Below are 23,909 nucleotides of genomic sequence, written 5' to 3'. Positions count from 1 at the left end.
GAGAGTGACATCGCAACGACACTAGACGAGATTTGAGCGAGGCACGAGCTTGACGAGGAAGGAAAAAATAGTTTGTTCCGTTTGATTTCAGGCGACTAGAAGAATGCCCAAAGAATGATCCGCGGATGGATTCTTTAAAAGGAAAGGGTCTAATTTTTATATGGTAAAGTTAAGGGGTGATTTCGGATAGATTGGCTCTATTCGAATCAAAGTAGAAGTGAGTGGCTCTTTGAATCTTTGTTCATGGCGCCTTCACGTGACGAGGTGGACCCCCTTCTCTTAACCATCCCCTCCCTTTGTCTCCCTCTCGCGATCGCCTGTCGCCGTCCAGTCACGCCCCAGGCATTCTCTCCCCCAACTGATTTTGTACCGCCAATTGAATATTTTATTTTTATTTTCTTTTAGTAATTTTTAAATCTTATTTTTATTTTATATATAATATATTATTTTTTAAATAGATATTTTGATGATTGATAAAAATTTGTATAGATAAGAAATGATAATCCTTTATGGAGTTTTCTGACAACGACAATGAGATCAGTCACTATAAAAAGTTTATTAAGATAATTTTCTCTCGTTTTATTTTTGTAATTAATGTAATTTTTTAATTTACTTCCTCATAAATATTTATGGGATCGATTGTGTGGAATTGTTAGGGTGACAGATTTCACTTTTTTATCGAAAATAATAATTAAATATCAAGAAAAATAGCATCTTTAAAAAATATCTATCTTATTAAATATCAAAATACTTTTAATATTTTTTTAAATATTTTATTAAAATATCCAATTTATTCCTTTAAATTACCAACCAACCTATTTGTTATGAAAATAACAAAATAAAAAAAAATGATAAATCTCAGTTAGTCCCATTGACTATATCTGATGGTGATCAACGTAGTTCCATGAAAGTTTTTCACCGACCATCAAGATAAATTGAGAAGTACACGCAGCGACTAGCCCAGATGTCTAGTATCCTTTCTTGATTTACCTTCTCACGTATGGTCGTGGAGTCGACTGTGTAGAGCCGTTAAGGTGATGGATTCCACCTTTTTTAAGATGAAAATAGCAAAATCAAAATGAAAAGGTTTAATTTCAAAGGCGTTTTAAAAATTCTATTAAATCTTGGGAGGGAAATTGAAAATTACCAGTAAGGAAAAAAGAAGACGACACCGGAAGAAGCAATGGCACAAGGATGAGGTCACTGCGAGCGTAGGTAGAAGAAGCAGCAGAAGCCATGGCCTCTCGTCGCCTCATCGCAATGCTCGACGCTGCAGTGCTGCTGCTGCTGCTTCTCCTCTCCTGCGCCGCTGCGGTCGCGCCCGCCACCGGCGCTTCCTCCGACGCCGCCGCTCTCCTCGCGTTCAAGTCCGCGGCCGACCCCGGTGACCGCCTGGCTTTCCCTCCTCCCCCTTCCAACGACTCCGCCGCCCACTGCCGATGGCCTGGAGTCTCCTGCTCCTCCTCCGGCCGCGTCGTCCGCGTCGTCCTCGTTAACTCCGGCATCACTGGTTTCTTCACCTCCGGCACTCTCGGCCGCCTCGACCAGCTCCGCATCCTTAGCCTGCAGGAGAACTCCCTCGCCGGCCCCATCCCTGACCTCTCCCCGCTGCTTAACCTCAGAGCTCTTTTCCTCGGCCACAACCGCTTCGGCGGCAGCTTCCCGCCGTCGATCGTCTCCCTCCGCCGGCTACGCGTCCTCGATCTTTCCCGAAACCACCTCGCCGGTCCCGTCCCTCCGGCCCTTGCCTCGCTCTACCGCCTCGTCGCTGTCCGCCTCGACTTCAACCGCTTCAACGGCTCCCTTCCCGCCTTCAACCGATCCTCCCTCAAAAGTCTCAATGTTTCCTTCAATAACTTCTCCGGCGCGATCCCGACCACGGCCGTGTTGTCGTCCTTCGCTGCCTCCTCTTTCGCCGGCAATCCCGGGCTCTGCGGAGAGATTCTCAAAAGGGAGTGCGGCGACGGAGCCCATGCGCTCTTCTTCCACGGTGGCAATGACTCCCACCGTGCGCCATCTCCCACGAACCCTAGCTATGGGGAAAACAACGGGATCAATCTCCCCGGTGCAGCGGCGTCGTCACCGTCGCAGAAGATGCACAAGGGGGCCGTCGTCGCCATAGGGCTCCTGGCCGTCTCAATGCTGGCGATTGGAATCCTGGGTGTGTTGTTGGTGACGCAGAGACGGAGGAAGAGAATGAAGCGGGTGGAGATTCTAAGCCCAGTGAAGCGCAACAGCTACGGTGGCGTGGGGGTGGCGGATCCTGCCGCGGCAGCTGTGGAGAGCTACAACAAAGAGATAGAGAGTAGGAACAACGAGCTGATTGCAGCAGCGGCGATGGCGGTGTCCGAGGAGAAGGTGAAGCAGTTGGCAAAGAGCGGGTGCTTGGTGTTCTGCGCGGGGGAGGCGCTGGTGTACACGCTGGAGCAGCTGATGAAGTCGTCGGCGGAGATGCTGGGGAGGGGGAGTCTGGGGACGACGTACAAGGCAGTGCTGGAGAACAGGCTGATGGTGACTGTGAAGAGGCTGGACGCAACAAAGCTGGCGGCGACGGGGAAGGAAGCGTTCGAGCGGCACATGGAGGTGGTCGGAAGGCTGCGCCACCCCAACTTGGTGCCATTGCGGGCATACTTCCAGGCCAAGGAGGAGAGGCTGCTAGTGTATGACTACAGACCCAATGGAAGCCTTCATTCCCTGATTCATGGTATTGACTTCTCTTCTTATTCACTGCTTTGCATTGTTTTTTCACCATTTTTTTCATTGTTCAAACTTTACTGTGCTTTACTTCCTGTTTTAGATTTTTTCCTCCTATTTCTCATTTGTTTTAGCAGTAACCTACGTTTCCTTCCATGAGAATTCTAAATCCCCCACCATAATGTTATTATCTTCTTCTGAATTTGGTTCCAACTAACCTGCATTGGTATGATTCTTTAAAGCTTACATATGAACTGAGCATGATTTAAGTGTTGTATTTTGTTCTGTTTTGCCTTTCTGAATTTGGTTATCAGTTCATGCATGTAAACATCTTGATTTGCATGTAAACAGCTTAATACACTGATTTTGTTGGTTTTGACCTTTTGCCTACCATCTCTGTGAATGGTATCTTCTTGTGTGTATGACAATTCAAATATCTGTTTTTTTTTTCCATTCTTTTGTTGTGTTTCGGATATCTTTGTTACCCGGTCGGAAGTCAAATTTGTGTTTTAGTTGGAATCTGTTCAGTATATTTAGGACAGTAAAAATCTAGCCCATTGCATTTAGTCTACCTTCAACTTATTGTCAATTTTAACTGTTGTCTTAACGGTCACTGCCACAAACAACATTTGCACTTTGGCATAACATTTCACTTCTTATGAGTATCATGTTGTAGTTTATGATAGATCAGAACTAAGTTAAATTAAAGATTTTAATAAACTTTTTTATCATTGACAATGTATGAGATAGTTTCATGACTCACAAGTGCTTTAATATCTAGTTTCTTCTCCTCTGCTATCCTAATTCAGATTAGTGTTCTGTTCTCTTGTTCTTGGCTTGTGAGCATTCTGGATATCAAGGGACAAATTATATGGATCCTTTGACAAAATCATTAATTGATTTATTGTGTTCCTCAGTAACAAAGCATAATTTCCAAGCACTTTAGGACCCAGAGAAGTAATAAGTAGCAAGTGATGTGAGATCAAATATATAATTTCTTGAGATGTTAACATAAAGTACCTTGATCTATCGAGTATGTGCAGTTCGGTCTAACAACTATCTTTTCTTTTGTTTCAAAATTATGGAGCAAAATCTGATGAAACTGAAACTACTTGTCATTTCAGTTTTACAATCTGTTTTTAACTCATACCAGCACTAATCAGCTAAACTTTCTCAGTGTCGTATGTCGAAGTTAGTGTGCAATGATCCATTATGTCTTTATAATAAGAGAGTGATCCTAAATTGTTATCTTCTGTTATATAGGTTCGAGATCCACGAGTCCAAAGCCCCTTCACTGGACTTCATGCCTAAAGATAGCAGAAGATGTTGCACAAGGCCTTGCATACATCCACCAGGCTTCTCGATTAGTTCATGGCAACATCAAATCTTCCAACATCCTCCTTGGCTCTGATTTTGAGGCTTGCCTAACCGACAATTGTCTCTCATTTCTCATCGAGCCATCAGACAGCGAAGACATCTCAGGATATCGAGTTCCTGAAACCCAGAAATCTAATGATCCTTTCACTCCCAAATCAGACATCTACTGTTTTGGTGTGCTGTTGTTGGAGCTTCTGACTGGGAAATCTCCACTGCAACATCCAATCCTAAGCACAACTGATGTACCTACTTGGGTTCAATCGACACGGGAAGACAGTGGTGATGATGAACGGTTAATGATGATCGCGAACATTGCAGCAGCCTGTGTCCAGCCATCACCAGACAGTAGGCCAACCACATGGCAGGTGCTGAAAATGATTCAGGAAGTGAAGGAGGCCGACACCGGTGACAATGACAACGATTCTGAATCGATTTCGTAATCTTACAGACTCGATAGAGAATATCTTAGATCTTATTCTGAGGAGTTGGCTGGTTCACTGCCCTTGAATGCAACATCAAACCCTCCTTGTGGTAAGATTGCAGTTGCCTCACATCACTGAGTTCATTGCTCATTTGCCTTGTAGTTCTTAACTGTTCTATACAACATATAAGTTGCAATCAGGTTAAATAAGGCTCAAGTTGGAACTTCAAAGAGTGTTAAGGAGATTGTAAGACTATTCTTAGCATTATAATAAATCTTTTTAATGAATGCTTTATTAGATTTTTTTTTTGTTTTGAGTTAATGGCATTTCATTCTCAATCAACTCTTATTAGTTATTATTCCAAAACATCAAATTGTTTATTGTTTGCCAAAGGATGAGTTGAGTTTGAAACAGGTTCATGATGTGACAATTTTATGACCTTTTTTTTTTTGAGTAGTTTGCCTCTAAGACATAATTGAATTGGTTACTACGAGGTGTGGGCTAGGGTGGAGTCTCGACGAAGTCAAGACAATGCCCTCCCCATAGTGGCCAACTGCATATTTTCAATTTATCTCCTCATAGATGGTCGTGAGGTCGATTGTGTGGGACCGTTGGGGTGACGGATTCTACCTTTTGCTGAAGAGTTTGAAACTGATTCATGATGTGACAATTTTATTTTATTTATTAAAATCAAAGAAAAATACATTAAAAAATAGATTTGTTGTTTATTTGCAATAAATCATTAATTTATAATTTGTATAAAAGTAGCTTATTTAATTATGATTTAATATTTTTTTTTAATCTAAGTATATAACTCTTTGAACTGATTAATTTTGGAGATCATTGATTCGATCCCATACAAATTTTTTATTGATTATCATGATAAATTGAGAAGTAAAAACAATGCGTCTGCAATTGAAAATGGATCCATAGATATCTAGTTGATTATAAAATGTCTTATCATTATATTATATTGTAGCCCCATAGCCATTATATCGTAGCAACTCGGGAAAATTTTGGTTTGGCTTCGTACTTTAGCTAGTTTAAAGATATTACATTCTAGCATCTATAGTTTGTAGAAATGAAAATAAAATACCGATGAAGTCGAGACAATTTGTTGTGGTCAACTGTAGTTTTTTGATTTATTCTTCATATATAATTATGGACTCAATCATATGAAGCCGCTGAGGTGGCAGAGTTTACCTTTTACGCTAAGAAGAAATACAGTATCGTTGACTTTGAAATAAAAATAGATAAAATACGGAGGGGCAAAACAAAATTGTCTTAATGAAATTAAAACAAACCCCTCTGCCCTTTCTCCGGTTCAAGGCACAGACGAGGGCGGATCCGATGCGGAAGGCTGGGGCTTGGGCGGCGGCGCTGCTGGTGATCGCGGCGGCGGTCGCCGCAGTCGGGGAGAAGCTTAAGAAGTGCGATAAGGGGTGGGAGTGCAGCGGCAGCATCTACTGATGCAATGGGACCATCACCGGCTACTTCCAGGTCTACCAGTTCGAGAACCTCTTCAGCTAACTCATGCCGACAGTTTCTGGGACTACCAGTCCTTCATCACAGACGCCTCCATCTACAAGCCGCTCGGCTTCAGAGACAAGGAGACCGAGATGAAGGAGGTCGCCGCCTTCCTCGGTCATGTCGGCAGCCAGCCCTCCTGTAAGGCACAACGATCCTTTCTTGATTTTAATAATTCCATCTTACCTCTCGTTTCTGCAAATTTCCTCTTCATATGCATCAGTATCTATGTACAAGAACGATAAGGCTTGGAAGATAAGAAATCAGACGCAGAGATAATGAGAAACCAAAGACCACGAAGTATGAAATTTGAGATGGATAATAAGAATATGTGAGGAAAACAATCCCTAATGCTTCTTGTTTTGATTCTCATTGATGGACAATTGATCAAAACCAAACTAGGTGTTCTTATCAACAATTTCCTAAATTTTAGTTGGTTCTTCATTTGTGCATCAGTTGGCGTGGAGTTGTCTAAAATAGGACAATTATCCATCCTCTACATATATGTTTGTCCAACGAACACCTTGAAAGTAATTCATTTCTCATCCCTCCCTTCCATTCTTCATTCCAATATATTTATCTTTTCAATTTAATGCAAACCAATAGCCACAAGAAATTTGCCTTTCTATACAGAGTTAGTTCTTCTGTTGATTCAGTATGCAGAGTTTAAAGATTGTTTATCCAAAATTATGATGATCAGCAAAGACAGTGACTAATTGCACCTAGATTATGATCGATTATGTCTTAAGCATAAGCACATCTAACATTGTTAACTTAAAGAAAGAAATGATTCTAGTGTTAAGCTCCAGTTGTTTGACTTCTTCCTACGCGCTACTTAAGATTAGATGCATCTCTTTGAGTTCTAATAGGTGATTACTAATTGCTTTCTATCCTGAGCATCCTACTTGACAGGGATCCAGGAAGATTGAATTTTTACGATTTCCACAAAATTAAATGATGAATAGTTTCAGTATGAATGTTTGGATTACAGCACACCTTCTGAAGATAGTATCCTGAACTGTGGAATAATCTCTTATCTCTTTATCAAATTTGTTTCCTGGTCACAGAAAACCTGATTGAAGAAATATTCTTGTATCTAGAGATGATTCATCATGGCTGTTTGTTTTGTTTGCTTACATTTCTTGACAAATAACCATGAATTGAGCCCAAGCCAAGAGCTTCATACTATGGATGAGGTGCTATACCTGTTTACTGGTATGTGAATATTCACTTCGATCATATTTTGCTTCTATCATCTTGTTGAAGTTAAAGTTGTCTAGATAATTTATTGATGATTTGCAGGAACTACAACTATGGACTATGAACATATTGTACGCGGATCAAATATGCAAACAGGGATATATTGATCCCATGAACAATATCATATCTCACTTCCAATATTACTTGGATCTGAAGGGAGTCGGGTGCCAAAACTCTGGGAGTAATCTGGATTGCGCCGAACAGGTGCCTTTCAATCCTTCTTGCCATGATGCTTGCTACATCTTGAATGGCAACTTGAGAGATGAATCCTGCACCAGACGCCCTTGTAAGAATTCTTTAATCTTTTGCCTCAACTTTCTATTCTGATATGCAATTGTTCATCATGCAGTTATTAATTTTTAAAACTACAATGTCTGTTTCAATGTGAATCATATTTGATAGACTGAATGAAAGTTTTTGTTGATGATGCTGTTCTTGGTCAGTTTATTATTCTTCTCTTGTTTTTCTAGCTCTTTGTTATTGCACAACAATTTCATGCAAAAAAAAAAAAGATAAATTCCAGATCGAACTGCAGATGTCTGGGTGGGTGACAACCTGAATGTCCTGCCGCGGCATCATTGCCCCGGGGTCAAACTGTAGTGGGTAAACTTTTTATAGTGATCGACTCCACCGCGGAAACGGCCTCATATCAGAAAACCCTATGTTGATAAGAGCATACTGCCTCAACAGCACCTCAGCCAACAAATACATGTTGTTAAGACTTGAATCGCATATCACCTCAGTCAACAAATATATGTTGCTAAGAGGATTCGAACTTAAAACCTCAAGCAACACGTCTCCACACAAAAAATGATGATAAATCCATGCAAAAAAATGACAATCCCAATTAGTCGTATTGACTCAATCTCTGGGTTTTTCATCTGTCACTAGGGTACCGGTCCAGTCCCACGGAAGTTTCGGGAAGCACATACAGCGGCCAACCCAGATGATAAATCCATGCAAGCAACTAGAAGAAGATGCCTACTTGATCTCAAATCATACAAAAATTTGATCGATTAAACCGATTAAAATTTGTGTTTTCAAAAACACGAATTTTAATCATATTTGTGCAAGACTAAGAACGTATAATAAAGCAAAACAAAAAAATAATAAATTACAAGCATGTGATAAGCACGTGCTGTCGACCTCCCATATTCTTCTTCTTCCTCACCTTCCTTTTGCAGCGAACTGTTCAAAGAGCGCGTTCGCCATCGCCGTGCTGGAGTTCTCCAGCGACTGGTTGATGGTCGGCGCCGCCACCAGTGGGCTCGTGCTCGTGCCAGACGCCTCCTTATCCTCCCTCGGCTGCGCCGCCGCATGCTGTTGCTGCTGCAGCGCGGCCGCGGGCGGGTTCGCCTCCTGCATCTGGAGCGCGTACTCCAGGCTCCAGAGCACGTCTCCCATGGACGGCCGGTCGACGCTGTAATTCGCCAGGCACTTCTCGGCCGCGTCGGCGAACTTGTTCAGCGAGTCCTGGTTGATGGTCCCGGCGATGTTGGAATCGACGATCTTCTCAATCAGCCCCTTCCGCTTCCACTGCAGCGCCCACTCGGCCAGGTTCACCTGCTCCCGCGGCAGCGCCGGGTCGAGCGCCGGACGCGCGCAGAGCGCCTCCAGCAGCACCACCCCGAACGAGTACACGTCCGACTTGTCCGTCAGCTGCTGGCTCCGGAAGTACTCCGGGTCCAGGTAGCCGAAGCTGCCCTTCACCGCCGTGCTGACGTGCGTCTGGTTCATCCCCGGCGCATCCTTGGACAGCCCGAAGTCCGACACCTTGGCCACGAACGCGTCGTCGAGGAGGATGTTGGTGCTCTTCACGTCGCGGTGGATGATCCCCTGCGCCGTCCCGGTGTGCAGGTAGTGCAGCCCCCGCGCCGCCCCCGCGCCGCCCCGATGCAGATCTCCAACCTCTGCTTCCACGACAATGGAGGCAAGCCGTTGCCGTAGAGGTGATCCCTGAAGGGGCCGTTGGCCATGTACTCGTACACCAGGATCATCTCCGAGTTCTCGTCGCAGTAGCCGATGAGCGAGACCAAGTGCCGGTGGCGGAGCTTGGACAGCATTTGGATCTCTGTTTGGAACTCGTTGATCCCCTGCTCCGACTGCGGGTTCCCGCGCTTCACCGCCACCTTGGTGCCGTCCTCCAGCTCGCCGAGGTACACGTTCCCGAAGCCGCCGACGCCGACGACTGCGTTCTTGTCGAAGTTCTTGGTCGCCCTTTGGAGCTCCGCCAAGGAGAGGTAGCGGCCGAAGCCCATGGTGGAGGAGGCGAAGGCGCTGCTCTTCGCGAAGCTCATGTTCCCGGCGTGCACCGGCAGGAGCCACGATGAGAAGCTACCCCGCCTCTCCCAACCCTCCGACCGCCTGCGCCACTTCAGCACCATCGCGCCGAGGCCGACAAATGCGCCGAGCATCATCGCGAATCCCACCGCCACCATCGTCATCTTCCAATTGCCGTCGTCGGCTCTGGACCCGTCGACTCCGAACTCGCCGGCGAGGCTCCCGACCGAGTTGCTCAGCTTCAAAATCTCCACGCCGTTGAGCAGCGCGTCGACTTGGCCGGCGGGCTCCTTCATCGGGCCTATCTGGACCGTGATCTGATCCGCCACCACGGAAGCATTGAGGATGATGTCTTTATAGTACGCCGAAGCCAGCTCGCCGGTGATGGTGGAGAGGTCGAGGCCGGAGATCGCCATCTGGCCATTGACATAGACGTTGAAGTAGAGGTCGTTGAGCGACTTGCTGACGATGTCGCAGAAGTGGAGGCGGAGGAGGTAGGCGAAGCTGGGGTTCACCGGGAAGCTCCATGTCACGTTGAAATTAGGGTTTGCCACCGCCGCGTCCGCCATTTCGACTGCGGTGGCGTAGACCGAGTTGGGGGCGATGAGCGGCGTCACGCCCTCCCGGTACTTGACGATGCCGGGGGAGACGGAGACGTTTTTGCCGGTGGGCGATTGGAGGAAAGGCGCGTCGGGATCCCAGGTTCGGCCGAGGGTGTCGTTGGCGGAGGTGATGGCCGGGCCGCCGACGTTGATCCGGTGCGCCACCTGGAAGGCGCGGAGGGAGAGTCCCGCGGTCTCTCCGACGGGCGCGATGGTGGAGGCGGAGTCAGGGAGGAGCGCATCGGGGGCGGAAACAACCTCGATGCCGTTGACGAAGGCGACGGAGTTGCGGTGAGGGGAGAAGTGGAGGGCGAGGCGTGGGTCGGTGGCGTTGACAAGGAACTCCCTGAGGACCCAGCTTCTGGAGTATTCCCCGACGGAGAAGCTGTGGAGGAGGACGAATTGCTCGGTGGAGACGGAGAAAACGGCCTCCGTGAGGTTGAAGGCCGGGTATTCGACGGGGAAGAAGTGGAGGCGGATCCAGTGCCAGCCGGGGCGGGCGAGGGCGAAGCTGTAGGTAGCATCTCCCCGGAAGATCCTGGCGGAGAGATAGAGCGGGGAGGGGACGCCGCCGGGGACGGAGGGCACGGAGGCGCTGACGTCGTCGGCGGCGGAGAGAACTTGCGCGGACTGTGCATCGGTCTCGAACGCGCGGCCGTCCGGCATCGGCACCGCCGTAGTGGCGCCGCAGTCCAATAGGAAGTTATCCGCGGGAGTGAACGTCGACGCCGACGCCGCGCCGGCGCCGGCGGCCGTCGGCGTTGCAAAGGCCATAGCCCAAACGAGAACGAAGAAGCAATCTTTCATTGCTTTCTTTTTGCTCATGAAAAGGAAAACAAACCAAAAAACGCCATCATTTCTTCCAGATGAACACTCGATTCGGCTCTCGCTCCGATCCCCGAAGGGGATCAAGCTGAAAGGAAGAGGAAGAACCAGAAGAAAAGGAAGAACAAAGGAAGAGGAAGAGGAAGAAGAAAAGGAAAAAGAGCAAGAAGAAAGAAGTGTCTATAATTGTTGTTATGGTGCAATTTGCTCCATGAACTACATTTTGATAATCTTATAAAGTCCATACTATTTATAGAGAGATCAAAATAAGGTTAGCTATCGAGAAGAAATCGGAGGAAGTGTCTCTTATTTCTCGAGCAAAACTAGCACGAAGAGATCTTTCATTCACTTTCGTATTAAGGCCCTAAGATATCGAATGAAGTCTCAACATTTATATGATTCACCCTTTCTATAGAATTAGAGGTGAGTGTTTTAATGGGATTCGGTGTATTAGTATTGGTATGGTCATGCTCAAATTACTAATAATAATATAAAAAAATTTTAAATCTCGACAAGGGTTGAATCTAGGACTGAGCGGTTAAAATCGAACCGAATAAATCGAAAATCGAAAATCGAATAAACTGATTTTTTTCGAACCGATCGAATTTTTCAATAAAAACAGAATAAACCGAATCATTAATTTGGTTTTTAATCGAATTTTTTAAATATCATAAAAATTTTACTAATTAATTAGGGATTTATAAATTTATTTACTTAAAATTTATAAATTATTTTTTTTAATTTGAATAATTCGGTTTAATCGAATAAAAAAATTTAAAATCGAAACCGAACCGAATTAACTGATTTTTATTGAAAAAATAATCGAATTTTTGAAATAACCGAACCGAATTATTTCCGAATGCCTCGCGGGCCGGGGTGGAATGATAAGGCCGGCGGACCTTATGTCCGAATGGAGAGATTCGGCTCGGTCTCACTATCGGCTTGTTGGATACTGCGCGGGGATTTGGTGTCGGGTATTCGAGAAGACGAGCCTTGATCTGGTTATGGTGCCCGTAGTGAGGTACTGTCGTTTATCGTGTCCTATCTGATTCCTCCATTTCGGTCCGCGAGGCTCGGTTCGGAATAGAGCTGTTAGGATATCCGAACCGTCTTAGGAAGAGGTATGAGGTATCCGTGTGAAACTGTGTCGTCCTGGAGGAGCCTGCTTCCCTGTGGGTTAGGCGAGGTTCCCGCGCCGACTCGAAGGACTCGACGGATGTGGGTTAGGCGAGGTTCCCACGCCGACTCAAAGGACTCGACGGGTGTTTGAGAGGGTGAGGTTGAATCTGATTTCGCATGAGGATAGGGAGTCAGGGAGTCGGCTCGGTGGGCTTCACTTGGGACCATAGGGCCGGGGATCCGATTCGGTTCACCTTATGTAATGCTTCGAACCCGCCTCGGTGGCCCGGCTAAGCGATGTGATAGGTTGCTCTTGGACTCGACGAACAGTGACCCGCCCCCTTACGCCCATAACACGCATCTTCAATCTTTCAGTTCCATTCATCTTTCTCATTTGCTTTTGTTCATCATAGATAGATAGGTTTTCTTAGGCAGCTTGAGTCATATTGTTTAGGATGATTAGACAAGAACTATCCTAAGTGAAAAGGATGGAAAGGTGCAATTGATTTATGGGGGATGGTTATCCGAGCTAAGTTGTGTTAATAATATGCTTGCTATTTACTTGTTTAGTATTAGTTGTACCATTTTGGGTTCTAAATAGAAGAGTTAGCCTGTGTACTTAATCATTCAATCAATGAATGGATATTGTGGTAGATGAATTTCTTAGGTCTAGTTTGATTGTTTCCTATTTTATCTCAATATATAATCACTAGATCAGCACCTATAGTTCTCATTGTTTAAGGTTTTTGATGGGGAAGTCATTTGTAGAGGCTCACTTGGCCAGCAAGTTTGCCTTACAAAGGCAATAAAGTAAAAACTCACTGCGAAGTCTACGATCGAGTGGAAGGTGTTGGACAGGAAGAATAAAGAACTCATTCACCTCCCCAAGGAAGAATTTTAAGCTCTCATCTTTGTTCTCTTCTGTATATAGTAGAGATAAAAATGATAAAATGGATAGTGGAGCAATTAGATGTAGGTTCAGTATATCATAAAATGCAAGTAAATTAGTTGAGATGGTACAAACATATTCAAACACGACCAATAGATTAATTCTACTAGAAGAGTTTAATCTATTATAGTGTGTTTGGTTTATGGAATGGAATTGATAAAGAATGGAATAACTATTCCTAGAAAGTGGAATTGACAAGAAATAGAATGTGAATACATAATCTTTAAGTTTTTTTTTTATGGAATAGATCATAGATGCTTCATTTGAACAAACACGGTTTGATGGTCATTGTCTTCATTTTCCTTGGTGCTAAACTATCTAAATATGAGCATAGGCTAGTTGTCCTATGTTGCATTGAGCATGAATTGGTTTGTTGGTCATGATAGTAGGGAGGTGAGACTTGAACTTAACTGAACATGAACCCCTTATTGTCGTGTGCATTGCCCAATGGCCTCTATGTTGAGCATAGCCTAAGTTGTGTCAAGCTAGGTCAGGCTGGCCACACCTTTGTTCACATGTTTCGCACAGCCGATGGCACAGCGACGTGCTGCTTAAGCTTATGCATCTTGCTCGCATTGAGAATAATTATTTTTTGATTAGCTCAGCTTATCTAGGGTTTTGATCATGTTGAAGCATAAGCCAATATATTGTTTACAAATTTATCAGGAAACGCTTTGCTAAATATGTACAAAATATTAGAACAAAAGAGAAGGCTATATGTGGCAAATTGCAGTAAACGACTTTGATAAATTCAGTTCTAACAAGTCTGGGCAGCCATAGTAGCAGATAACCGTGTTTGGTACTTTCACTAATATTGTTTTGGTCAGAAATAAAAATAAATACTAAGTAGATAACATTATCAGTTTTTTCATATTATATAGAAGGAATAATCTCTTATAAATTTCATTCATTTTCTTCTAATTTTACTTCGGCTCAAACAAAACTTAAACAAAAACGAAATTATTCTTACAATCGCCATCGATCAAATAAGATGGAACACAATAAAACAATACAATTCACTTTCTTCACTTAATGTATTTCACTTACTTTCTATTCCATCCCTTTAAATAAACACATCATAAGCTTACTCCTCTCAGATAGAAATGGTTCCCAATAAGAATCATCAAAGAGCATGAATAAATCGGAAAAGAAATGGTCCACCATTTTGGTTCTTTGAATCATATCCAATAGCTTCCAAACATTCGAGATGAATACTAGTTGTTTTAATAGAAAGATGATACAAAGTGCACAATATATATATACAAGAGAATCTAAAGCACACTTCAAAATTTAAAAACTATTTGGGTTGATCAAGTGCATGCCACGTTGGCAATCAAAGAGATAAAAACTTCACAGCTGAAGAATGCTGCAGCTACTTGTCAGGCATAGAAGCTGATCAACGCATTGATACTCATATAACATTACATGGCGAGGGTAAACATGGTTTGACAATGATGATGAGCAAACGATTAGAAGGGCGTGCGTGTTATGCAGTAAAACGATGAAGAGCTTCAACCGTCAACTTGGTCTAAATATGATTGATTACTGCCATGACTAATTTCAAACACATTATTATATGCTGGCCTTCTAAGTATGTTTTCTCCCATTCATTCATACGACGAACTCACTCGTCTAAACATGTTTTTTTTGGCTTTCCACTGCAGTTGATTCCAAAGGCATTATATTCTGACCTTCAAAACATCAGAATAGCAATGTTTACTAAGCCTCATCAGCACAAAAATCCTGCTTACCTCTGCATCTGGATTAAATAAGGTTCCACAGCTTCTCTCCAAGAAGTAACACACAAATGTTATCTTCTATATATGTACTTTGACAAGGGAAAGTTTACTCTCCTTGCGACCTACAAGGCATTTAGATAAATTAAGCACAAGTACAATCTGTTAATGGAAACTAATTATATCCATAACAATAGAAATTAATGAATAGCTAAAGGCTTATTAGTATAGGTTCACTACCTTGAAAGCCATATCTTCATCAATCATAGATCGGTAGCGCCTTGAACCTTCTAAAGGACAACTATTGCTTTTGCATATGAAATTAGCATTGCAGAGAGTAGACAACTGTAATAGAACATCAGACATCAGATGAGCATGTGAACCTTCTGTTGGTTCTCCATTTTCAAGCTGAACTTCCTCTGCTTCATATTCCACCGTTGAAGTGATGCACTGAAATATGACTAACAATCTCTCTAATGGGAAAGTTCCAGGTCCCTTTATGAGGATTTCTTCAGCCAAATTATCTTGTTTATCCATGGATGTCTGGAAGCTCCTAAAGATCCACAAATAATAGTAAAGGTCATAATAACAAACTTAGTAGCAAGATTTAGAGAAGCTAGTTGAGAAAGACATGATGATGCCTAATACCAAGACAAATTATACACTTACTTTCTCTTTCGCTTACGGTTGTTGTCGGAACCTCCAGTAGAGTCAAACAATGCTCCATCCAGGGTAGCGGGATTCCTTGAAGCAAGAAAAGCAGAAATAAGGAGGTACTTAGCAGAGAGTGACATATGAATATCCAATTCACCAGAGGCCTCCTTTCCAGATAGGTTCCTTAATTTTCCTCTCTGATTAATACTTCTTTCTTTGTCAATTTCACTAGATGACCACGAGGGAACATTGAATATCTCATTCATTGAAATAGTCAAGTGTGGTTGCAGGTGATCAAACAATCTTCTCTTCGCGGCCTCATCGGGAATCAATCTCGGATCAGTTAATGCTTCACAATATTTCTTAAACAATGGCTTGAACGCGATTGCTAGTTCATCAATTCGCCTAGTAATCCTAGAAAATGGCTTCAAGACTACACTGTTCACAGAGAATTGATATTGAAATCGATACACGTTGATTGAAGAAAAGTTTTTGAACCAAAAAATTTTCCTAATTGTGAATGAATGAGCAACTTACCTCAGGAAACAAGAATATAGCTTTGGATTGACTTGGTTTCTTATGAGAATATTATGGATATCATCTAGGCTATAATTATAATCCGGGAAGTAGATATATGATGGCTCCAACGATGATCCAACCATCGAGTAATAAGCATCGGGCAAAGCACAACTGATATAAATCAGACCTACATTTCGAACTTTCAACAAGTCAGGGATTCTGAATAACATCTGGAGAATCAGAGAGCCCTTGTCCCACGATCTGATGAGCTCCACATTGTCAAATATCAAATAAATCATCTGATCATTTTCACCACTGGAGCAAGATTTCTGAGCACTTGTTGCCTGAATCAATGCATCTCTGAGCAGATCCACGAAATTCGCTGGCTTGTCACAGCGCTTGGCGCTCCAGTAACCATTCTCCCTACGCCTCTTATGGCACAGCAACTGGTCCAACACCGTCTCGAACAGAATCCGAGGGCAGTAGCAGGATCTGCAGCTCGCATACACGAAACGCCGGCGCAAGTGCTGGAACACTCGGAGGACCGTAGCGGTCTTACCCGTCCAAGGGCCGCCGTAAAGGAGGACAGGGAGCATGGGGGAGTTCGAGGGGCCGATCAAGCGCAGGAGCTCAAGGATTTGGGGTTTTCGGCCGGGGAGAAGCGAAAGCAGTTCATCCAAAGAGAGGGGATCCCTATCACCGGACGAGGACGGTTCGGCGGCCGGACAAGGAACCGATGGCGGCGACAGCGGCGAGGTTTTTGAGGGTGTAACGGCGGATGATCTGGTGATCCGCCGAGTTGGAGTTCGCAGGATCATCCCCTCGGCCGTCATGGATCTCTTCTCCGTCGTCGTCGTCGCCGCCGTCGGGAAAAACCCTAATAACCCCTCTCCGTCGTCGTCGTCGCCGCCGTCGGGAAAAATCCTAATAACCCTCGAAGCTATTAATAGCACGGTTAAAATCGAACGGAACCGGATAAATCAAAAATTAAATAAATTAATTTTTTTTAATTAATCGAACTAATCAAATTTTTTAATAAAAATCGAATAAATGGAACTGATATTTTATCGGTTAATTCAGTTTTTAACTAAATTTTTTAAATATCATGAAAATTTTACTAATTAATTAGGGGTTTATAAATTTATTTATTTAAAATTTATAAATTATTTTTTAAATTTGAATAATTTGATTTAACCGAATAAGAAATTTTAAAATCGAAATCGAACCATATTAACTGATTTTTATAAAAAAATAACTGAATTTCTGAAATAACCGAACTGAATTTTTTAGTTCGGTCGGTTCGGTCAGTTTATTCAGTTTAATCGAATTGTTACCCACCTCTAGTTGAATCTCGACGAAGTCGACAATACCCTCTTCTGTAATAGTCAACTGCAACTTCTTGATTTATCTCCTTACAGATGGTCATGGAACCGATCGTGTGGAGTCGTTAGGGCGATGGATTTCACCTTTTATTGAAAAGATGAATAATTCAATTAAAATCGAAATGAATTGAATTAATTGAAATCGAACCGAATCAAATTTTTTTAAATTAAACGAACCGATCGAATTATTAAATAAAAATAAACAAATCAAACCAATAAAATATCGATTAATTCGGTTTTCAATCGAGTTAACTGAAATAATCGAATTTTTTAAGTATTATGGGAGATTTATTAATTAATTAATAATTTATAAAATTTACATATTTAGAATTTATAAATTATTTTTTTATTTTGATTAATTTGATTTAATGGAATAAAAAATTTTAAAATTGAAATTAAATTAAATTAATCAATTTTTTATTAAGAAAATTAAATTTCTAAAATAATTGAATCAAATTTTTAAATTTGATTGGTTCTATACATTGATCCATTGTAAATTTGAAACACAAGTCCTTATCTCCATTGATTAAGCATAACCATAAAGACGATATAAATTGTTCGTCGCACACTTTACTTTATGTTCTTATCTTCACCATAAAGATACTTCTATATTAAAGTCTTTTAATTTCTCTATTATCAAAGATTGAAGATTACAAATATGTAGTTGCTCAGTCATTTGTGCTTAAACTCATATTGGAGTCCTTTTTCTTGGCATTGAATGGAGCAATAATTTGGCCATTTTCCTTTAAAAAAATAATAAATCCTAATCAGTCTCATGGACTCAATCCTTGGGGATGGCCAGCTCGGTCCACGAAAATTTCCCACCGACCATCAATGTAAATCGGAAAGACCATTTTCCTTCAAAAATGCTTATAGAAGCAAATTATCCCTTATTATTAGAGTTAAAAAGTATAATAACATTCCTCAACTTCAAACTTCATTCAATCCTTGACCTTCGCTCCAAGTGAACTCCTCTCATTTTGATTAGGGGTGAGTAAAATCTCAATTAAATCAAAATAATCGACCGAACCGACCGAATTAGAAAATTTGTAGAAATATCACAACATACATAGCCATTCTGATGGTGGGTGTGGTACGTTGAACTGTAAGATATTTGCGAAACTAAAGGAGCTTCCACTCGATCATGAAGAGACACAAAAGAGGATAAAGGTAACAAATGCACAATTTAGCCATTCACAGCCAACTCAAGGATTAAGCCTGAGGAGTACCATCTTCTGCTTGTGTCTGCGGGTGCCGCCAATTGAACACAAGAACATTAGTTTGTATCAATTCTGATGGTGTTCGGAGAGCAATCGTTAAGAGAAATCTAAATGAATTCTTCGGAAAGGAGCAAAGTTAAAACCCCTCGAGACCATCCTGCTCTACATCTGGAGAATACTTTGCAGGTCTCCATTGCACCGCATAGTGCATCAATTTTCGCCGGAGTTTGCCACCTCTGCCTTTCGTCGGAATCAGAAGGCAGCAGCGCGATGAGTAACCACCTCCGGATGCAATGTGAGTAGCTACCTCGGGCCAAAGTTGAGTTCCTCCCACCTGAATGGATCCCCACTCCCAGTCTGTGGCGAACCTCGGAGAAGTAAGCAGACACAAACACACACTGCAGCTATTGCAAGCATTGCGTGGACATACGGCCGCTGAAGCAGCCCCGTACGAGGTGTTCGTCTAAGCAGCACAGTTCTGGTAATGGCACATTGCGCACAAGACCCTGACTCTAAAACTTGGGAACCATACCGTCTTGATTCTCCTCCCGCGGACGATGAGATCTTCTCGCCTTCAAATGATATTGTTATTTGCCCATTTTTCCTGTCAGCAAACTTCCTAGCCACCAGAGTGTTATAAGAAATGTTGTTCCTCGACAGTGCATACATGTAAGGCGACTGATGATCGTCATCAAGTACCGAATTCCAGCACTTCAAACCAATCTAAAGAATCAGAGAAATAAATAAGTGAAAATGCCTGATAAGGTTCCGAAAGCAATAGAAATGGCAGTGACAAATGTAGACATGATCGAAGTCAGTATGATCAAATTATTTGATTGGTTTCGGGATTGGTTGATCATAGAATCTAAGAGAAGAAAAAAGGTAGCAAAATGAAAACTAATCTTACCTCTTGTGGATCATTAGTGAGCATATCAACCATGTCGATTGAGTCCTCCATAGAAGCGGCCATATGCAATGGTGTAATGCCACCAGGTCCAGCCATGTTTGGTGGGAAAAGATACACCTTTGTCGCGTAACTTCCGTGAACTACAGAATAATGAATGAGAAGATCTAACATTTTCTTGCACTTTCTCTTAACTGCTCTGTTCAACAGATGAACTTCTGAAAGCAGTTCAAGTGGCTCATGTTTTGAAGAGTCATCCTTTAAGCTTCTTTGCACAAGAATATCAAGAAGAGTACGAATGAGAGTGCACCAATCTCGTTCGACCGAAAAAGTTAAAAGGTACTTAAACCGTGAAATTGAGAAATCAGAAAACAGCAGGTTGGATGATGCATGTGTCCTCTGGAACAGCCAGCCAAGTTCATTTAGGAAGTGTAGGACATCCTTCTTTGACCTGTACTGAGGACTATTACTAACTTGATCTTCCGTGATGGCATCTGTTGTCTGAAAATTTCGGTGAAAATCTACTTCAAGGGTTCTCAATTCCTGGCAGATATTTTCGTTGGCGATAATGATAGGAAAGCTGTTTCCTCTAAAACCATTTTCAACCTGAACATAGAAATCAGCAATTAGTTGAGAGCATAGCTGAGAGCATAGCTCTTAGATTACAGGAAATTACAAACAGTAAGCACATGCTTTTGAACATTGCTTATATGGCGATCACCTCAATGAAACAACGGCCTAACTGCTCTTGGAACCCTCCAGGAAAGTCAAAGCTCTCCACGCAAGAATCGTCATATATGGTGCCAGGGTATGTGGAGCAGAGAACTTCTTTCGACATGTATTTACCCCTATATGTGCAATGAATCCTGCAAAAGTGAAGAAAATGAGCAAAAAGAACAAGTTCATGCATTATCTGGAACAGCATTGCAATGTCTCAACTCACTTGGTGCTGGGAACAGTCAAATTGCGACCTTTAAGAACTAGGGAAGTTTCCTTCCCAGCTACAACAGCAACAGGTGATATAGAAGTCACTTCAGGAGCAGTCCATGCCCTCGAATTCTTAGATACACGAATCTTTCCTGCAATAAAATATTGATGCCAATGACCGGGAAATGAGATCTACTATTGAAAGATTCAAATTTCAACAGAGAGCACTCCGACCAATAAAAAAATAATTTGAAATCAATATAATGGGGTAGTATATACTTATAAGAGAAAACATACCATCCTTGTGTGACACCAGTTGTCTATTTGTACGAATCAAAAACCTCGCATTTCGCCAGAACTCAGTTTCAGAACATCGAATAAGAGAAGTGACACGCTGAAGAAGATCACTTTCAAGCTGCAAAACCAATATATTTATTAAGAATTTTACAAAGTAAACCAAAAACTATAAGACCGTCAGGGGAAAAATGCCACTAACTTCTTCCCATGCAATTGATGGCATCGATAAGTATATTGACAGGACAACACAACCAGGCCTGATGTAACTCTCCATCTCCAAAGGGCTGTTTGAGAGCCAATTCAATATCTGCAAATAACATCAAATTAAGTGCTAACAAACCATTTGATACCAAACTGTTCAAGGTAAAAAAAAAAAGGTAACTTTAATTTGCAGTACCTGAGCTCGAAGAGCATCTGGAAAACTACTAGGATCCTTGCCAAAGAGTTTGAAAATTATTTGCCCAGTTCGATCCTGTTAAGTCATATTGTTAGTCCAATAAGTAAATAAAATGGGTAATATGTTATCACTGAAATGTGTGTTACTACAGAGCAGGTTACCTGAACATCGGAGTTGGAACTCGATGGAGAGTGATCTGAGCAATTGGATTTATAGCCAACATGATCTGCTGATCTTTCAAAATTCTGAAAGAGATCAAGTGTTGCACTTGCACCATGAATGGTGCTTAATTCAACAGTTGCATTTTCTTCCCTGTAATGAGATCTTCCTGTATATTTCTCCTCTTCTAAGGTCGAATGCAGAGGGAATAATTTTTTTGTAACAGGGGATGAAGATGAAGGAGACCTCTCCTCAGTAGGGTTGCTACTTTCTGAGGATAAATACTTAATCGCAAATCCCTCTGCAGGAGGATTGTCATCATCAGAAGGTCCAAAAAGTTGCAAAGGCAAACTTTGGTGAGGTTGCTGGACCACCTGACGAGGTACATCCGTAGGAGATTGACTGATACCTTTACTTGTCAAGGCAACTGAAGAATACACATTGGTAGGTTTATCATGCAAATTAGCATGCAAAGAGGGATCTGCATTTTGTACTATGGCCTTAGGATTGCCACTACTTTTGCTGCTCCCTTGTGAAAGAGATGCAGGAACAGGAGTAATGGATGCCGCCAATGCTGCAGAGAGAACCACCTTTATTGATTTCTCAAGGGAACCTAGAGGTGCATCTTGACATGTATTCAAATCAAAACCACCAGGTGTAGCTCTTTCAGAGGGGTCTCCACTAATTGAAGCACTTAATTTACTGATAAGCTGAACTAGGCGATCGCTATCAGGTGGAGGGGAGATACCACTTGGTTTATCATGATAATTACCTGCAATTGCAATACAAAATTATGAAGCAACCAACATGAAAGGCTAAGAATTCCAACATTTGGTTAAAGATAGCTAACCTTTCAAGGGACTTAACATAGCCAACAATTTCACAATATCCAGATTCCCGCTTATCCTATTTTCTTGGTTTTTAGGTGGCAATAGCTTAGAAGAACTGTCCTCTGGTTGACTCTTCCTTCTCCGCCGATTATGCCCTGCAAGCCGCCTTCTACAACTTCTCTTACCCTCATCAAACTCAGAAAGAAGATGAAATCTGGATTCCAGTTCCAAAGATTCATGTATCAGTATAAATAGGGTTCTACTATACTGGATATGTAGATTTAAGTCAGATCAAGAGTTCCTTATAGGCGAACCAAATATTAGAAATAACAACATTTAAATAAATAAAGGAGGATCTATTAGCTGAGAAGTAAGCCATGATCAATCTTCATCTATTCAACTAAATTTGAAACAAGAGTTTTTACCAGAGATAAAATGCATTGCCAACATTCGAAGATGCGATAGAACTGTACAATGGAAACTGAAAACAAAAAATTGAGAGTAGAATCGTATTACCTACTACATTGTTGGCAGAATCTCTGCATCTGGTTTCCCACAAGGGCCTTGGTGGTCTTGCTGTGCACTTCGCACACCTTGTGGCGCCTATGGTAATCCTTGGCGCTCGACAGATCGGTGCGGCAATCATCCACCTGACACATCGGGTAATTGCTACTAGTCCCCGGCGTACCCGACCTCACCCTCTTGCTAGGCCTCGCCCCTGCTGGCTCCTCCACCAAGTTACTTCCGCCTCCTAGCTTCAGTGTTAGCTCCCCGTTATCTTCTTCCAAATCCCTTCTAGATTTAGAATCTTTCAAGCCCTCGTTTCCCTTGTTCGCCAGGTCAACCACAGCAGCGACTGAAGAAGAAGGGCGGGATCCCAGACAGAGCAAGTCCGCGCCATCAAGGGGCCGGTGTGGCGGTGAACCTCACGCTATCCCAATCCCACACCTTGGGGTTCCAATTACCACTGGAATTAGAAAGGGCAGCGAACTGCTGGCTCTCCTGGGATTGGATATGTTCAAAGATGTGGTTTTTCCAAGGAAGGTCTCGCTTTTTCGCGAGAAGACGAGCGTCGTGAATGGCCTGGTGATGGTGGTGAAAGAAGATGGGAGGCACGACCTGCGCTCCGACCTCTCCCTCCATCTCTCCAAGATTTTTCAAACCCTAAATTCACACACACGCCTTCTTTTCCTCGGAATACTAGAGCCTCTTCCGATCCATCCCTCCGGCAAAATTTCAATCTGTGGAAGAAAGATATAAACAGAAAAACAAGGACTCATCAGAAAACCATCAAGGAGGAATGGAAAATCAAATCAACCAGCAGAAATCTCCAAACAAACATGAGCAAAGAACCTCCTTTCACTCACCAAACGCTGCTGCTCCAAGGAAACAAGCAAAGATCAGGATAAAAGCCAGATAACAAGCTCGAAATCCGGATCTTTCGCCACGAAACGAAACAGATAATCAGAGGGATCTCGAGAAGAGACCATACCATCTCCGCCAAAGATTGATCGAGAGGAAAAGAACAAGTTGGCAGGATCTCTGTGTGTGCTCCGAGACTGGAGAATCCAATGAGAAATTTGCTCACCCCTCTTCTCCTCTGCCTCTGCCTCTGTCGTCCTTCGGTTCCTCTTCTGCTCTTCGCCAGCTAATCGCCGCGTGGCAGGAAATGTAATAAACGGCCAGGCCGTGGGCTATTCGCCAAGGACAAAGAAAAGTTGGCCTCTTGCGAATTGCGTGTGCATTATTTCTCGGTGTGGTCCCCATCGAATCTATTTTACCAATAAGCCCCTTGCAAAATGCAATATTCTTCCCTTTTTTTTGGTAAT

At 42.7% G+C, this 23,909-nt stretch overlaps 3 protein-coding genes and 1 pseudogene across 4 annotated transcripts; 1 reads left to right on the top strand and 3 right to left on the bottom strand.

Moving 5' to 3' along the window:
* Positions 1 to 1,236: 1,236 nt before the first annotated feature.
* LOC141819743 (putative inactive receptor kinase At5g67200) lies at positions 1,237 to 4,772 on the top strand. Its single transcript, XM_074706988.1, has 2 exons — positions 1,237 to 2,704; positions 3,958 to 4,772. Exons 1-2 carry the CDS (start codon positions 1,237 to 1,239, stop codon positions 4,509 to 4,511), a joined length of 2,022 nt encoding a protein of 673 aa, XP_074563089.1. The 3' UTR covers positions 4,512 to 4,772.
* Positions 4,773 to 8,447: 3,675 nt separating this feature from the next.
* On the bottom strand, positions 8,448 to 10,936 carry LOC141819742 (putative receptor-like protein kinase At4g39110). Its single transcript, XM_074706987.1, is given in 2 exon segments — positions 8,448 to 9,170; positions 9,173 to 10,936. Coding segments are annotated over 2 exon segments (2,487 nt in total).
* Positions 10,937 to 14,277: 3,341 nt separating this feature from the next.
* On the bottom strand, positions 14,278 to 16,845 carry LOC141819744 (origin of replication complex subunit 5). Of its 2 annotated transcripts, XR_012601100.1 has the most exons (5): positions 15,983 to 16,845; positions 15,461 to 15,883; positions 15,032 to 15,344; positions 14,807 to 14,916; positions 14,278 to 14,713 (listed from the first exon to the last, which is right to left on the bottom strand). XR_012601100.1 is itself a non-coding variant. In XM_074706989.1 (4 exons), the coding sequence occupies exons 1-4, from the start codon at positions 16,795 to 16,797 to the stop codon at positions 14,866 to 14,868; spliced, it is 1,602 nt and encodes a 533-aa protein (XP_074563090.1). In that variant the 5' UTR covers positions 16,798 to 16,845; the 3' UTR covers positions 14,278 to 14,865. The 2 variants fall into 2 exon arrangements, 1 of the variants encoding a protein (XP_074563090.1); XM_074706989.1 differs by having other exon boundaries at positions 14,278 to 14,916.
* Positions 16,846 to 18,352: 1,507 nt separating this feature from the next.
* Positions 18,353 to 23,655, bottom strand: LOC141819805 (squamosa promoter-binding-like protein 15; annotated as a pseudogene).
* Positions 23,656 to 23,909: the final 254 nt, after the last annotated feature.

Source organism: Curcuma longa, unplaced genomic scaffold (genome assembly GCF_044706935.1).
Source record: "Curcuma longa cultivar G26 ecotype Majalengka, Jawa Barat unplaced genomic scaffold, ITB_CL_G26_1.1 utg18532_np1212_1030455_RagTag, whole genome shotgun sequence".
NCBI lineage: Eukaryota > Viridiplantae > Streptophyta > Magnoliopsida > Zingiberales > Zingiberaceae > Curcuma > Curcuma longa.
The sequence above is the reverse complement of the archived record's forward strand: the minus strand, read 5'-3'. Positions and strand labels throughout refer to the sequence as shown.